The sequence below is a fragment of the Gavia stellata genome, chromosome 21 (genome assembly GCF_030936135.1).
Source record: "Gavia stellata isolate bGavSte3 chromosome 21, bGavSte3.hap2, whole genome shotgun sequence".
NCBI classification, from domain to species: Eukaryota; Metazoa; Chordata; class Aves; order Gaviiformes; family Gaviidae; genus Gavia; species Gavia stellata.
This window is the reverse complement of record NC_082614.1, coordinates 15,166,253-15,184,282: the sequence shown is the minus strand read 5'-3', so window position 1 is coordinate 15,184,282 and position 18,030 is coordinate 15,166,253. Positions and strand designations below refer to the sequence as shown.

Below are 18,030 nucleotides of genomic sequence, written 5' to 3'. Positions count from 1 at the left end.
CCCCGGCCCTGACCCTGCGGGCGGCCCCCGGCCGCGCATGCTCCAGGCTGGACAGCTCCTGAGAGGGAAATTTAAAACCGGGCTGGAGCCCGGCCCCGCCGCCGACTCGCCGCGGCTCCGAGCCGCCGCCGCCGCCGGCTCCATCCCCCTCAGGGCCGGCTCCAGCCCCCCCACCCCCTCGCCCCCCCCCCCCCCTCCTCGGAGGCAGACCCCGCCGCGCCGGGCCGCAGCCGCGGAGCTCCGGCCGGGCCCCGGGCCCCGGCCCGCCAGGTTTGTGGAAGGAGCAAGCAGCGCTCGGCCGGGAGGTGCGGGCAGGCCGGGGTGCGGGGCGGCGGGCCGCGGGGAGCCTCCTTCGCTGCCGGCCGGCTGCCGGGCCGCCGCCGCTGAAGGGCTGGGGAGCGCCCTCGGGCAGCTCCGCGGGCAGGGGGGGCTCGGTTCCCCCGGGCCCCGCTCTTCCCCGGGACCGTTTCACGCCGCCGCAGCTTGCTTTTCCTAAATGCTGGGCGGGTGCTTTGGTGGCAGTTTAAGAGCAGCCCCGGGGCGGGAGCGTTGCCCGGCTGACGCCGGTGCTCCCGGCACCGACAGCCTCCCGACACCCGGACTGCCCCGCCGTGCCCGCAGTCGGTAGCTGCTCCCTCCATCAGGGGCAAGGTTCCCCTTCCGAGCTCCCCCCCCCGCCCCCTAAAACATTCTACTCCATTGCCTGGCCCAAACAGAACCAGCGCACCCGGAGGTAAAGGTAATATGGGCTTTATTTTGCTGTCGTCCTGGGTTTCAGTTGGGATTTTGTTGCCCCTGCCCGCTGCTGAAGTGCTGGATAGCTACTCCTGCCTGAACGGCCTCTTTCTGTTTTCTTGTCTTTCGCCAAGGAGATGATAGAAAGCGATATCCCGTCCATCATGTCAGGAATCATTAGGAATTCAGGGCAAAATCACCACCCTTCACAGGAGTACAGGTGAGGCATTTATCGATTTCAAACATATGCACTGCGCTGTCACAGCCTGCTAACTGACGTTGTTTTCTCATTATTTCCTACAAAAATCCCTTAGCATATAGAAATCCTCTTTTTTAAAAAAAAAAAAAAAGTTAAATGCATTATGTCTCCACTCTAAACTAGATTTCTAAGCTGGTGACCGGTTACAATGCATTACTTACTTAGAAGCATTCCTGTTTAAAGTATTTTGATACTAAACTATATTTGATAAATACACCCTCAAAGCCTCGGGCTGACCTTCTAGTAAACTCTCTCTACTGTATGAGTGTTGCCAGAGAAGGATATTCTTGTTAATTAATAATTATTTGAAAGTTCCCTTTCAGATCACATATTGCATTGTTATGAAGCAGTCATGGAGAGACTAAATCAGGTGCCATAGACACTAGAAGAGTTTTTCATTAAAACAAGTACTTATGTACACTGACTTCTGTCAAAGCTCTTCTAATATCAGTGGGAACAAAGCTGGATTTCTCAACAGCCTTTGATAATTTACTTACACCACTATGCATCGGTTTATCATTTAAAAGTATTGTTAGAAGTCACGGGATAGTTCTGCATGAATTACAGTGCACTGGGTTAAGTTAGGTTACATCTTGTCACATGATGCAAAGTTCCAAGAAATACAGAATAGCAGAACACGATCCAGTTTGCACAGTAAAAAAACAAAAAAACATTTCCTTGTTTTAAAATGAGGAGCCAGAGACTATCGCCTTCCTCCCAGGCTGAGGGTGTTTTCACCCATTTCTATGGGCAAAAGTGGTCAGCCGCAGGTATTCTTCTATCAGCCTCCCTCTATTCAAAATGCAAACACTGCACTGCAGCCTCTTGCAGCTCAACAAGTGATTTGTTATACTCTCTGAAGCCACTGTGGAAAAAGGTTTGTGGAACTCTGTTTTGCTGTTTATTAAAGCACTGTATGCTCTAGGCATTTTTGTTGGCTATGTAAATATTTGTAAAGAAATTATTCAGTATTTAATGAAGGGTGTGTATGAGAGAGACTTCTGGGTACTTATATTTAAGTCTGTATCTTCAGTGTCCTGAAGAACATACCACCTTAACAAAGACCCTTTTACGGAGAGAACTATTCTTTAACTCATAGCTGCAGAAAACCACACTTCTTTTGAGAAAGATAGGATTTATCTTACTGCCAGTGAAGGAATTGTAAGAGTTTCTTCTTTTATTCAGAAGTCAGCTGCTTTTTAAAACTACTTTCAATTCTGTGTTAAACATTTTGAACTCTAAGATCCCAGTTCTCTGAAGTTTTTAACCCACTTGTGATTTCTTTAATACAGCTTTAAAACGAATTATTTGACCTCGTTTAGTAGTGGCAAATTCTGATAAAAATGCAAAAAATCTGAACTGCACCATAAATGCAGAGCAGTATTTGTCCTACTTCATGAGAAAACACTTTGGATTATGTAAAAGAAAATCTTTTAGACTGAATGATTTTAAGAAAAGAATAGACCTGTCAAATTCTATCAGCTCTGTTTACTCTCCTGCTGTCACCACAGTCCAAGACTGGAACCCACAGTCCCGAGTTCTCCATGGGGGAGCATCAAGGCTCCACAAAATGGGGAATGGCCTCCAATTAGTGAGTGGGAGGCTGGGGCTGTGCTGAGAATACTCTTCTGTCTCACTTGGAATCTTTCAATGGGACAGTCGGACTTGGAGGAGACCAGGCTTTCCTGCGAGTGCGCAGGAGGAAACACTGAAAAGGGAGGGAGTGCGTGGGCGGGTAAGCAGGGGATCAGATCAGCAAATACCAATAAGTTTTCATGCAGCTTATGCTTACAGTCTGAAACGACGGGACTGTTTTCTTTTTCTTTTTCTTTTTTTTTTAATAATTGGATGAGGAAAATAAATCCCGGATTCTAGCAGATCTTTGAATTCCGTGGATCCAAAGCATCTATAGTAAATTTGATGTAGCACATAGAGTAGTGATGAGGATTAGACTGCTATGCAAAATTCAGGGACTATTTTCACCATAGTAAAATGATTTTAGACAAATAACTCTTCCACCAATGCAGCTGTGGGATATAAACCGCAGTGCTGTCCAGGAATGATTAAGGGCCATCCTGCCTATGTTTTTATGGTGCTGTCCCGGCCTGGCTACCAATGCAAAGTAATACTTCATATTAGCAGATGCCTCTCTTAGTCTCCCAGAGAAAATACCGCTACCTTCAATATTTTCATAATTGTAGTAGTGACAAATATTTCTAATGATTTCGTTTTACATTTCAGGAAATCGAAGTAGAGAATAACACACTGGGATTTTTTAACCCTTAACACTTTATTCTTGTTAATTAATAATCTAACGTTATGTTTTAGTGTAAATATTTTGATGCTTAAATCAAAGCAACAGGCAGATTGCAAGTTTACTAAGCAGTGGCGCGCTTGTAGTTATTTCAGCATGAAGCTATGTAAATTATAGGAGCCAACTCAAAGGCTACTAAATTAGTAGAGAGCTCCCACGGTCTTCAGTGGGCTTGGAGCTGGTCTCTGAGAAACAAGGTTCTTCAGCTTGTGAACGCTGTGGTCTTCAAGCAGTATTTTTAATTGAAATCTGCCATCTATCCTTTTGCAGTCTAATTTGATTTAACATACATAACCAGTGCAAGAGAAGTAAAAGGTCTACTGTGATGTACACAAGTGCAGAATGAGATTTAATATGCAGAGCTTGAGCAACAGAAGCCCCAGATGCGAGGCTAAGGTGGGCCTGGACTACGGCTGCAAAAACACTTACAGACCTGTAAGTTGTCTACCAAAGAAGGCTCAATATTACCCTAATTCAATGTTTTTGGTTTTCAAATGCAGCAGCACACTTATTTTTCTCAGGGACTATCCCATTCCCAAACTAGGTACAGTTATGTGTGGTTTATTACATATCATATAATAAATTATGACATGATAAACAGGCCGTTAGAAGGGAGACAAAGATTAACTTGCTATGGATTATTTGGAATATGTGAAGATCCAAATCATCACTCTAGGTAACAATGTGGCATCTATATTTTGTAAGAAATAACTAAAATATATAATTCTATTTGAAGAAATAACATTACTTAAGATCTAAAGCTAACCCTAGATCAACAAGATAAATTAATTTCATGTTTTGCAGCTCAGTATTTTGTGTAAGGATCACGTTTCTACTTTTTTATATTACCATGCATTTCCAGTTGATAGAAGCCTCATGTTGTATTTTGAAGGCCTTGCAATGCATTTTCTATACATGTTAAACAGGAATTCAGTTTTAAATAGATATATTTCTGATCAAAAGTTGTTACTCAATCGTTAATCATTCAACATATTAGTAGACTATACCCTCCTTCACCCCATTTTAATTGCCCCTTTGGTTCTTAAAAGATTGGTCTATATTCATTAGCTCAGTAGATAGTCTGATTAAATTTTTGTTGTAATAATTACTTTGTGCTAGCATAGCTCAGCATAAAATCATATTAAGAAGCATAGATACATAAACACGCAACCGCTGTATTCCATACATTCCGGACGTGACTGCATTGCAGTGGCGAAAAAGGTGAAAAGTCCTTATCTTTTTGACACACAGTACATTTTAGCTCTCCTAAGTGGTACTGTCGTATCTGGTTTTGCACTTTGGTTTCTGGAGAGCAAGCTACAGCTCAGGACTCCTGACTGTCACCACTGGGGATGGATGGAGTCTGGGAGTTTGCATGAAGGAAATTTCTGCAGACAAAAGGTTACAAATGCATAACTAACGAAACCGTGATTGTTCCTGAAGAAAATGTCAGTGTCCATTCCCTTGACACCATGTGTGTCTGACAGGGAGTGAGATAATGACTCGATGTGTCGGAGGAATTTCATCACAGTAGTTGCTTCATTCTTTCAAAAAAATGTGAGAAACCTCCTAGGAATCAGTCAAACTCAGGCCACTGTGGATTGATTTAAGTGGATTAGCTCAACTGTTTCCTATGCAGTTCCTGAAATGTGCTAATCAGTACTAATAAAAAATTGTGGCCCTTGCTCCTCAAATTGTCTTGCAGTTACAGGCAGAGATGGGAAGGACTGGTTTGTACCCAGGCAATATCTTGCAGGCTTCTCAGGCTCGTCTGCCTCCAGTGAAACCAGAACGGAGTTCGTATCTTACCTCATAAACAGTGCTTGACTTCCAGTTCAAAACAAGGAAACAGAAAAGGAATTCAGACTTTTTCAGAATTCCTGTGAGATCTCTGATGCTCATGGCACACCGCTCTTATTTTACCCATTTTAAAAATCTCGTATGTGTGGAAGGCAGAATTGCTGCACGACTGCAGCAGCAACTGATGCAAGCAAGATGTGTTCTTACAACAGTGCAAAATGGAGGATAGTCTATTTTATATTCCCTTTATACTGGACCAAATAACTACACAAGATCCCAGGCAGATAGAGAGTTCAGTGCTAATAAACAGCAGCTGAAGCTATGTTAAAGGAAAAACTAGCTTCCCAGATAGACAATGCTCCTGGTTTTAATAGAAAACACTCCTGTAGTGCCTGGTACTGCAACACAAGTTTGCACTGAGGAGTGACATTAGTCACAGGTTTGTTTTTTGTTTTGTTTTGTTTTTTAACAAAACAGATTGCAGAGTCAGATACCGGCTGCATTTGGCAAATCCGAACCTAGGGATGGTTATGTGGGTAAAGCACAGCAGGGAGCGAGTGGCTGGGAGTTCAGTGCTGACATTGCGGCTAACTTCCTCTTAGGCTTAAGCAAATCATGTAGGTCACTTGTAATTCAGTCTCCCTTCATCCCATACCAAAATGATGTAATGAAGGGTTGTGAAACTCAGAGCTGAAATGTATAAAAGTCTCCAGGAGCACATCTATAGCCTGTTCTGTTAGCGCTAAGTACCTTTGCAGAAGGTTTTTGGAGAATCATCTTCTCTTCTGAAGTATGGTGTAAGAAAAGGAGAACAGCAACACCTGAGAGGGTAATCATGTTATTTGCTTTTTCCTCACTAGTTTTGGTTCCTATAATCTGAAGTTACTTGAGCTGTAGCTGAGGAGGGACTTTCTGGTTGTCTCTGGAAAGCTGCCTAATTTGTGTTCTTATTTCCAGCAAGGCCAGAAATTACTCAAAGAACTTGAAGACTGGGAGGAGAAAGGCGGGCTGGTGGTTTGGGATTGCATGGGTGGTGTGCCTTCAAGAGGCAAAGAGGAACCGCAGACTGAAAGCAGCAGTGAGAGCTGCTGGCTGAAGCAGGAGAGGAGCTGGTGCAGAAACAGGGAGGGAAGAGGCAGGTGGTTATGAGCATGGAAGACAGAACCTAGTGCGGGGAAAAGCACCTGCAAGGGAGGAAGATAGGACATAGCTGGTGCATAGAGGGAAGGAGCGGAGCAGATGGAGCGAGGAGCAAATGGAGATGGCGAAGCGACTCCTTCAATAAGACGGAGAATACTTCTCACCATGGAGACAGCTAAAGAGTCACAAAACATAAATATTTTCCTTGTGTTGTTTTACATATGAGAAGTCACAGTGCTTGTTCTGAGGACATTACGTAATCCCAGACAAAAGAAAACAGTTTCTCATCACCACTTCAAGAAGATGTTTTCTTAGGAGTCTTCCTGTTCAATTGTTACTCACACTGGATAAACCATTGCAAACAGCTAATTAAGAACCTATCACCCTTGATTGCTCCTACTTGTTGAATAGTTGTATTACTTAAGTGTAGGCAAAAAGCTCGGACGTCAGTGCTGGCAATGGTAATAAAAATTGTCCATTGAGTGAGAGACATCTTAAAACTATGATTGAAGTTGAATATGCCAAATGCAACCACAATGTTTTGGTCTGACTTTGTTTAGAACAGAAGCAATGATGAGTTGCTACCATGCAGTAATCCCTTTGAGACAATCTGTAGCATTAGATTCACCCTACAACATCAACCAGTTTGAGTGCTTTGTATCTTTTAGGGACAGACTCCAGAGCCAACAAGCAGACGCAGTCCTCTGAAGTGTGAGTGGTGCAATACACATAGAAATACGTACCTCTGCACACCATATCATAGACTGAAACACGCAGTTATTGGCTAAACTATCTGGAGATAAAATATCTTAAGGTATGCTTGTCATTGCTGAGCTTTCCTTTAGTCTTAACAAACTCGTTTGGCAGACTGTTCTAGGATGCTGTTGAAGACACAGTCCCTATAGTCTCCATACTATAGCATTTGCAAATGTAGAAGTGGATAGTTAACCCTGACAGCGGTTTCTGTTGTGATGAACTACCTTAGATCCAGCTCATTAGAACAGCTCAATGTGAGGAAAGACGGTAAAGTTAGATCTATGACTATAGATTCCAATTCAACTCTGATGTTGGTTGCAGACTCCCACAGTGTTATGCCAGGAATGAATTTCATTCCATCTAGCTAGCTGCTGTGCCAAAGGGATGTACTTGATGGGGGGAAAAAAGTAGAGATATCTTTAGGTACATCTAATCGATGATTTTGCACTGCTGACAGGCTCTAGTGAGCTTTGTCAGATGTGCAACCAATGCAGGAGTCCGATTTCTCCGTGACTGCAGGCAGGAAGGTCTGGAGCTCAGTAGCGGGAGATCTGGAAAGGGGTTTCATTCCAAGGTGTATTTTTCCTCATTTCGGAAAAGTAAACTTTGTGCGGGCTGGCTGGTGGCGAAGATCTATTGTCCTGAGTAGATAAGTATTTTGGGCAGTGCACGATAGAGCAGATAGCAAAGACTAGTGCTACCACTGAGCATTTCTGTATCATACCTATTGCAGCTCTCAGGGCACTTTTCACAGGAGGCCAGCATCCTCTGATACACAGAGGAGAACTGGGCTTGAATCCTCAGCATCATGTGGATTCTTGCTAATGCAGGTGCCTTTCTAGGATAGAAACACATACAAAGAGAAGGGTGTTTTCCTGCAGAGATTTGGAAGGAGAGGGGTAAAAATGGAGTTGCGTAACTTCACCACACCTTTAAAAATAATATCATGTTTGCAACACATTTGGTGTGACTGTAACCTTTTCTTCAGAGGGGTTTGGTAGTTCAGTGTATATACCAGACAGCCCTGGGGAATGTGCAGCTGGGGACGTTTTCAGTAGTGTGCATTAATTATAGCGTATCACTATTTATCTCATTTACATGCATTGAAAGGAAATGGCTGCTTTTACTACAGTGCCCCATTGTGCCAGGGGCTGTGAACACCCATCTAAAGACAGGAGCTCTGACTCCTGAAGTTTACCCTCAAACTTGAGACCAAAAGTGTGGTGGAGAGGAACAGAGTCAAAGTACACACGATATTACAGTATGTACTTACATATTTGTAGTTGGCTCGGCACAGGCAGTTTTTCAGCTCAGAAAGATTGAACCCTGTGAGATTAAAATGTTAGGTGTTGCTGTGCATAGCTGTCTTCTCAGGGGCAGTTAGATTAGCATTTTTTCACTAAAAGCAGGATACACACTGAGCCTGTGTACTGTGAGATAAGCTGGTTTTATGCTGCAGAATATATTTGGGCATTTAAAACACTTCAGTCAGACAGCGATGGGCATGCTTTAAGCAGTTTCACCTTCTTTAAGACATATGAAATTTCAACATTGGTTTTGAAGACAACCTGAAGAATAATCCTTCAATGTGAAATAGTTTCTTCTGACTAAATATACTTTTTTCCCTATTATTATTGAAAACAGTTATCCTGACAACTAACAAATCCGTAAAAAAAAAGTCTAAGTGAACAGCCAGAGGTGATTTTAAAAGAACTGTAAACTCAAAGTCAAACAGCCATGCCATGCTAGGATGGGGACGGGAAGGAAACATCTTTGTCTTGGAAAAAGAGCTGGCTCGCACACTTGTCTAGCTATTATATATTATTGCATCTTCATATCTGTTTGAAATAGACCCTAATGACTGTTAGAACAACTTAAAAGTTCAGTCACCTTCCTTGCCCATTCCATTTGGATCCACAGTGTTAGTGCGAGGCGGGGGGAGCCGCGTGGTTCTGCATCATGAGGATGCTGATAGGGGTATGCTGCGCGATGCTAACTGGCAAGTAGGAGAGTTGTAGTTCAAGCTTCTGATGGCATCCGACTGTGCCCAGGGTATCGCCAGTCATTTCCACGTCTAGAAAGAGCACCAGGATGAGTGCACCTAGGGTGAGTGTCAAGCAGAGGCCTTTGTTTCCCGAAAAGCTGAAGCCGGGAAGGCTGCTGAGCGCCACCGCGACTCCCGCGCTCCTCCGGTGCGGAGGTGCTCGTCCCACGCGGAGGAGCGGCGAGGGCATGTGGCGGATTCATTGCCTGACAGGAGGCGTGTGCAGTGGGTGCTGACCCTCGCCGCCCATCTGACCCCGTTATTTGTTGAAGGAGCTGACTTGTCTGGGAGGACTGGCAGGGACCGGGGTGCCAGATGGCATGTGGATGTGTGTTGTGTGTCGGCTGTCATTCAGCCAGATTAATGTGAAGTTTGTAAAAAGGAGGAGGAGGGGGGGGGAAACAATTAAGCAAGAATCCCAAAAACAATCGAGGCCACGTGCCACGGGGCAGCAGTCGTTGGCGGCACAATGGGTTATCGGCTTCCCATGAATGGGCCCAACTGTTGCAAACGACATGAGCCTGCCCAGTTTTCAAATCATTTAATGCTCTTGTTTACTTCCAATCCAGCCAATCTCCAAGCCGGGAGAGCCGTCACCTGATAGTCTTTTTATGTATTTAAGTCCCAGGCCTCACAAAATAACTGAACAGCGGTAACCATGGCAATGCTAATTATTGCACTATAACTACAGTAGGAGAAAGAAAACAGGGTAGGCTGGGAGAGAGATTTGAAGATGTTTGTTGGCCAGGATTTGAGCTTTTGGCTCCTGGTCAGGTGTTGGGTGTTTCTTTTCCTTTTCTTATTTTCAAAATCTTTTTACGAACAAATAAATTACATTCTGCTTTTAAGATCTCCCAGATAATAGTTTAGGGAACTTTGATGCGTGTTTCTGAAAATCATGAATAGAGGAGCTGAAAGCTCCTGGGCAGCCAGGCACTAGAGTTCTGCCTTGTTCTTTTAAGCTGATTTAGAATCGTGTAAAACATAAAAGATGCTTCAGCAAGAGACCAGATTTATTTAAGCCTTCTGCATCGTCATTTGGCAACGAACATGCATTAGTACCACGCAGCTGGCTTTAACACATCTATGAGAGAGCTCTTTAAAGCCTTTGTTTTGAAAGCAAAATCAACTACATCCAACTAAACTATGTTCTTCTGAAAGAGAAAGATGTTTTCCTTGACCCGAATCCCTTTGGGTTTACCCTAGATATCTAATGATAACTTCCTGACATGTTCTAATTACCGCTTTACTCCTCAAGATACCCATGACTTCTGTAATACTGTTTAACAGAAGTAAAAGTAGTTTAGCCCTTCATTTGCAATAGTCCTTTTATTGACTTTAATGAGAGTTTTGACCACACAGGAATTTTTGAGTACTGTAAATACATTCCAATATTTCAGTTTTGTACCATGCACTCTATCAGAAGCAAAACAAAACTGGTGGGATGGATCATGCAGAATGTATCAAAACTGGAGCTTTAAACCAAAAGCAGCCTGTCATCGTTATGCCTCAGTTTTGTTGCTAAAGGCAGGCTTGGTGTTACTGTGCATTCTGTCAGTAGCTTTTCATTCTGACCCTTTAGTATGTCAAAAACTGCCTAAGAAATTGTTTCATATGCTTCACAGTTCCTTGTTAAGTATCGGTAACTTCATGTATCTGAATGGAAGAGATCACCACTTCATTCTGTAAAGTTTTGTTTATGTAGCAACTGTCTGCTGATCCGTCCTCACCGACGGGATGCAGTGGCTGGGAAAAGCCCTCTCCGGGTGTCCAAGCCAGCAGCATACACAGGTGCTTGAGGAGCTAGGCACAGGAACTTCTCCCAAGGCTGGCTGGCCACTGGGTTTCAAGGTTAATGCAAAATTGTCGGGTTAAAAGTCCTGACAGGTTTCTTCTACATCAAGGCAAATTTCTGACAAATGTGAAAATAATCAATCAGCTCTGGTTTTGTTTCTAGGCAGTTTCTCTTCCGGGTTCTTATGCCTTCTTCCCCTACAAACACTGCACAAGAAGTTTTCTTAACCGAAATGTTTCAAATTGTACGAAGGAACACGTGATTAGGTAAAGGGCAGCAGTAACCAGCCAGCTGTGAAACCAAAGGTCGCATCTGAATTCTGCAAATGGAATTCCAGCCTGATGTGTTTTCCCCGCTGACCTACGTGAGCTTCGGCATTCCGGTCCTCTCCCCTCTTACCAGGGACAGTGTAGCAGCATCTCTGCTCTCTGCTAACCGTCCATGCTGTTTTGCAGACTCTTACCTTCTGACCCCTCCCAGCTGAGTGAAGATGACCTCCCCAGTGACTTACAGTCCTTGTCGTGGCTGACATCTGTTGATGTTCCGCGGTTACAACAGATGGCCAGTGGAAGAATGGATTTTAGCCTTGGTGCCCAGAATGCAATGCTACAACAGACAGGTAAACTGTTAGGATGTTAAATAACTGCTATTTAAATGACACAGCCTACTGCCTCCTTTCTTTCCGCCACACAGGCTAGCTTTCCTATTAGTAGATTCCTTTTAAATGCATTACATTTCACGTGCTGTCAAAAGGTCTGGAGCCTGTTGTCTTCTGATAAGGCTCTTGCTGATACATTTCCTTCATTTCAAGAGGCAGAGAGCCCTAGCAGTCAACGGAGATCTTGGGATCCGATTGGCTTCTCTGCTCAGTGTAGTTGCTGGTGCCTTGTTGCGTGAACTTGGGCCAAGGTATTTAAGACTTGCATTTCAGAGGTTTTCAACAGCTTTGAAATTAGGTAATTAGTCTTTCTTGTTTGTTTCAACATTGATAAAATTAAGAGTATCTTATTTACCCCATACCTGTTTGCTTCATAGAGACTTACAGCATATGTTCATTGAACGCCTGCCTTTCCTTTGTGAACATCCTTTAGGTAAACACACTTGTTCCCTAAGGCATTCTGCTGAGAGAGCTCAGCGTATCATCTTGCTTGCTTTAGAGCAGAAATCCTTCTGGAGTACAGATAATGCTGAATATGTTTTTTTTTCTTTTGTAAGATACTGTGTCTGTAACACCACTGTGGACTGTTAAACAGCTGTCATCTTTCATTCCCTGCATAACAAGTTTTAGAAGCAGCTGATGTCATCTTTGCAATTTGTGAAATGCTCTGGGTTCTTTTGGGATGGAAAGTCACAGAGGTGTGATTATCCACTCCAGAGCTTAGCTGTGTTCAACTGCGTCTGTTAAAAATAAATGTCAGCTCTCTTTTCTGAAGTGTACTTTCATGCAAACATTCATTGCCTTTGCTTTCTCCAAAATAGGTCCTGTAGCAAGCAACATGCACTCGACAGGAGCACCTGGAGCAATGATTCATGTCCAGGCCAGCCTGCCACAGGGAATCCTGGGACTGAATTCTATTTCAACACACGGAGCAAATGTAAGAGCAGGCCTCGATGGCTCATTATTGCAACACGTCTTAGGAAAAGATGTTGCTAATTTCAAGACTGACATGTCTGCTGTCTTTATCTCAGCAGATGAGCCAGTATGCTGTAGGTGGGCAACCATCTCCTAGTTTACAAACACAGCAACAACTCTTTCCTCCTCCTCATTCACAGCAAGTGTTTGCCCTAGCACAGAACACACAACAGGTACTGTTATTTTCTCATTGCCTATGTTTTGAAGTACCTGCCAAGATCATATCTAGAACTCTTTTAATAGAAAATCAATAAAATATCCCTAAACCTACATACTCAAGGACACTTTGCATCCGATGTTTTCCTTCTTTTCCTTCTGCTCACAGTGTAACCCAGCAGCAATCTACAACACATCCTATGGGACTCAGCCACACTATTCTCAGCCACGCCTGGCTCCTCACTCTGCGCAGGAACTCCATCCAAAGCATTATCCCAAGCCGATCTATTCATATAGGTGAGTAGAGAGCAGAATAGTGTGCTGCCTGCAGCCTGCATTGGGATGACTGTAACGCTGTAGGTGTGATAGCACTAGAGTTTTTGATTCCTTTTGAAGGGAACAAAAACCCCATCATCTGCCCCGGAGTTCTGTGGAAGCTGCCTCTGAGGGGCAGCAAGAACGAAGAAGCAAACTAGTTCCTGGACATCAGTGTAAAGGTAGAGTAGAGTAACAGCAGAGAGGAGTAAAATCTGCAGGATCACAGGGTGGCTTCTGAGCGCTTGAGAACGGTAATCCCGTGATCAGCCAGCTGTTTGTGTCTTAAGAGATGGGTCCAAGGTTGCTAGACCAGAAGAAGGCATGATGGCTAATTATACGCAATCTGTTATTTTTTGTATTTCTCTGTCCCGTAGTTGTTTGATTGCGATGGCGCTGAAGAACAGCAAAACAGGCAGTCTCCCAGTGAGCGAGATCTACAGCTTCATGAAGGAGCATTTTCCCTACTTCAAGGTACGCTTCCACCCCTGAAGGGTGGAAGTAGAACATCACAAATACCTTGTTCATGGCTTTTTTCACTAACATCCTCCTGCATCTTTCAGACAGCCCCTGATGGCTGGAAGAACTCTGTGCGCCACAACCTGTCTCTGAATAAGTGTTTTGAGAAGGTGGAGAACAAGATGAGTGGCACCTCTCGCAAAGGGTGCCTGTGGGCTCTCAATCCTGCCAAGATCGACAAGATGGAAGAGGAGATGCAGAAGTGGAAGCGGAAGGACTTAGCTGCTATTCACAGGAGCATGGCTAACCCAGGTAGGACTTACGCTTTCGCTATGTGTATGAGGGGGAAAAAATGGCTATTTGGCCAGGAATGCATGAATCTTAAGAAATAAGTTATATGGAACAGAGCTGGCTAGTGCAGAGCTCTCACGCCTTGCAACGGCCTCCTCCTCTGCGCCGCTCAGCTGAAATACCCCGTGCTCTGCGCGGAATGAAGTCATCGCTGCTGCCCCGAGGCTGTATGACAGGGCGATACACTGCAGCAGGAGGAGGTAACTGAACTGACAGTTATTTTTGGAGGCCCTCAGTGCAAATTGGTCCCCAGCTTCAAAATGGATTGTCCTTTTCCCCCATGCTAACCTGCCTAGCACATCCAAGGCCTTCTGAGGAGTTATGCTGCCTCCAGTGTTACTATTTATAGTGTCACATTTTAATGCAGTTTTTTGCTTGCTCCTCTGCAAAACTCTCCCTTTCCTAAGAGTTTCTCACTCTTATTGATAAAGACAAATGTTTTTGAAGCTTTCAGGAGCTCAATATTTGCAAAATCAGCTGGAGTTTTTGTTGCAAAATCTGTTAACATACAATCAATGATAAATTACATTCTCCTTTGCTTAAAAACAAAAGTGCTATTGAAACTGTCAGGAGTCTTTCGGACAAATCTCATTTGAGATACAAGCAGAATTCAGAGTATCGCTATGAGCAGGAGACTACTGAGGATGCTTAGTTCTGCAACTGCGGGTCAGCTGCCATCGGTTGCTCTGTGTAAGTCTCGTGTGATCATTTCTTTAGCTCAGTTAGGGGTAACCATGGAAGTTGACTAGGGTAAGGGCATTTCTTTGTGCTCTGCGCAGTCAAAGCCTACCTTCTGTGCTGCATCTCGTACAGTGACAGACACTGCCTGTTCAGTTTTATGGTGAAAGCGTGGGGCTGTGCTCACTTGTGAAATGCGTTGGCCGGGCCCTGCTTGAACAAACGGGTTAAACTGTCTCTTTTCTTCCTTGGGAACGCGTATTGCTTGCGCAGAGGAGCTAGACAAGCTGATCACTGACAGACCTGAGAACTGCAGGCGGCCCAGCAAGCAGTCAGAGCCTGAGGTCTCCGCCCTGAACCATATGGCAGCAGCCCAAGGCCGAATCTCCATCTCCCAGCTACAGCCTCAGCCGATCATGACGCTCTCGCTACAGTCCATCCCCCTGCATCACCAGATCCAGACCCAGGCTCGCATCACCCCAGACTCACCAGCACCTGCACAAACGCCTCCTCTCCATACTCTGCCTGACATGAGCCACAGCCCTCTTCCCCACCATCCCATGGGACGCGCGCCTCCGGACTTCCTGAACATGCCAGCAGACATGAACACGGAGGTGGATGCTCTTGACCCAAGCATTATGGATTTTGCATTGCAAGGTATGGCAGAAGGAAGCTGGAGTAGGGGAGGGCATGATTTATGTGGTTATATAGTCCCCAAACATATAACCAGCGTCCTCAGCAGGATGCTCTGGGGTGGGATGTAACTGAGCTAAAAACTTGCAGCGGGTGCTGGCCTCTGCAGCGTGACTTCCCTGGCCTTCCTCCGTGCATTTCTGCCCTGTGCTAGATGGGACAGCAAACCGCCTTCATGGTTCAAGTGCAGGCACTGCAGTAGATGTAGGCAGGGATGTCCAGCTAGCTGGATTTGGGACACACACCTCTGCCCATTGAAAACCATAGCTCTACTTGTGCCTTCGTTTGTCCCTTCTGTAAAAGGAGAACTTCCCCGGCTCATGACAATGCCTAGCGTGGCCTCTGGGTTTCTGGTTAGCATGTGGTTGATAGACACTGCCTGGAAAGGTCTGGACTCCTGCTGGAACCAGGGGATTTGGGGGGAACACTCTTGCTGCCTTTGCGCTAAAATGGTAACATCTGCAAGCAGCACTGGTCCTAAGCAGTGGGTAAAGCCCTTTAGTTACGGACTGACCCCTAAACACAGCGCCTGGGTGGGTTGGATGTGTTGCGGTGACCAGAATTTGATCTTTTAAAGGTAACATATGGGAGGAAATGAAAGACGACAGCTTCAGCCTTGATACCCTGGGCGCCTTCAGCAACTCCCCGCTCCACCTGTCAGACTGTGACCTGGGCACCCCTGGCCTCACCCCCGTCTCCAGCGGCAGCGACCACTCCTTCTCAGACTTGCAGGTCACCGGCCTTTATACCACTTACACGACACTGGACAACGTCGCGGCAGCTCAGTACATGAACCCCCAAGGCAACAAACCCATCGCTCTGCTCTGAGTTTTGCAGCATTCCACAGATCTCTGACCCAGGGGCCAGTTTCTCCCAACCATTAAAATCCGACCTGAAAGCAATAAAAGAGCTCTTCCTGCAGACGCTTGGAACGCGTTGGCTATTTACTGGGGGACAGCATGTGACACTGAAATACATCAAACTAACTAGTAGAACCACTTTTACCGGTGGCAAGACTGAGGAAGGGGCACAGACACTTGTGTTGCAGGACTGGTGAGCTCTCAAGAAGGACCTGGAAGGCATCCGTTAGCAGGAACTTTCACTAGAATGTAACTGAGCTAAAAAATAGTCCAGTTAGGATAAATACATTTAATGGACACTGTGATCTGGACTTAGATGCAGATGCTGTTTGGTCACCACCCACGCAGAAGCCAACACAAGTCACGGGCTGGTCAGCACCAAGCTGGAGTCCAAAATGGTTGATCATGTACCATGTATATGTTTTTTGTTAAATTGCCAAATAACTGTTGCCATCGAACAAAGACCCTGCACAGTTTCTGGAGACACTTGCACCACTAACAGTTTTCTGACGGCACTGTTGTTAATTTATTGTTTTGAGGTAGGAAAAAAGGAGTGAAAATACTAAAAATGAAAAATCAAACCCGTAGCAGGCAACTGTTATACCTAGGTTTAAAAACAAAGTCCTTACCCCGTGAAGGAAGTGCTACTACTGAACTATTAAACTGATCGCTGGCTAGAAGATTTTAGGAATTATGGCTATTTTTAGGATTTTTAAAAAAAAGATTAGGTCTCTTCATAGTCTTGTGTATTGTGCTTCTGTCTATTCTTGTGCTAGGCAGTATTACTATTTGTAAATTTATTTATATTTATTGTTATGAAGAGAAAAGAAATTATGTAAACTGAGCACTGTTCAATTTTAAATGCTGCAGTAACCTGTTTTACATCCACTAAATTATTCATGATCAAAAATGCAACAATTTCAGTCACTGTTGTTACACTACGTTTCTTTTAAATAAGCACTTTTTATACTGTGAAACTCATGTTTTTTTAAAAAAAAATCAGAGACCAAATATTGTAACTGTACCACACCGATTCAGAACAGCCTTTCTTTCCCAATTAACCAAGTGAAATTGATTCTAATGTAGTTTTTTAAATTTTTGAACCCTGCTTTATACTCTGTAACATACGCTGCAAAAAATGTGATGAAACATGTGAAAATATAAAAAGCAAACTGTATGTTGGAATTTAGCGTTTAGTTTACTTATACCTCTGTGACCATGAAGTAATATTTATATCTCGTGTTTTGTCTGTTCCTGTGCATTAATAGAATTTCCCAGCCTGTCAGTTCCCAGTATTGCATCCACGTGCTCACAGGCTCCTCTCGCCCGCGCTGGTCCACGTACTAAAAACCCGGTGGGTGCAGGACGCTGGAGCCACCCCCGCGGGGCACCTTCTCGCTTGAAAATCATGGCTGTGAAAATCAGGGGCTAGAAAATGTCAGTGCCTGTATCTTCCCTGGTGCACATGTCCACGGCAACCTCGTCCAAAAGGGCACGATGCTCCACGTCATAATTTATTGTTCAAGAACAAATGTGATTAACGATCATTGTAGATGATGCCAGTCACAGCAAATGTCTTCATTTTTTTAAAATAAATATTTCTTAGCACTATGCCTGGGTCATTCTAGATGTGCTGCCTTACGCCTATGCTGGTGTCAGGCACGCCCCTGCCACACGGCATGCTGCAGCTTGGTGTTAAACAGTAATTCCGAGGCATCTGCTACTGGAAATCCAACGCAGCCAGGAAATGGTTTTACGCAACTTAGGGATGGTGACAAATGGACAAAGCTCAGCCGTGTTTGACTCCAGCCGCGGTGTCCGAGCGTGCTGAGGAGCAGGCCCTTCTCTTGAAACTGAGACTTGTGTGTTTCTGTGCCACCACTAACAGAAAAGCATCTCATCCGTGCACAAAGCATTTGTAGCGCCCACCTGCAAATGGAAGTGAGGGCTTATCTCTGAAAGAGCAGCTTCGCTCAGGCTTCATTGCCTTTACGGACATAATACTATCTCCAAGTCGTCGTCCCTGGCTCAAATCCTCCAGG

General features: G+C 44.6%; 1 protein-coding gene across 1 annotated transcript; it reads left to right on the top strand.

The window, feature by feature from the left end:
- The first annotated feature begins 872 nt into the window (after positions 1–872).
- On the top strand, positions 873–15,956 carry FOXN4 (forkhead box N4). Its single transcript, XM_009807144.2, has 9 exons — positions 873–955; positions 11,299–11,462; positions 12,323–12,438; positions 12,536–12,649; positions 12,802–12,929; positions 13,325–13,421; positions 13,511–13,718; positions 14,709–15,092; positions 15,706–15,956. Exons 1-9 carry the CDS (start codon positions 873–875, stop codon positions 15,954–15,956), a joined length of 1,545 nt encoding a protein of 514 aa, XP_009805446.1.
- Positions 15,957–18,030: the final 2,074 nt, after the last annotated feature.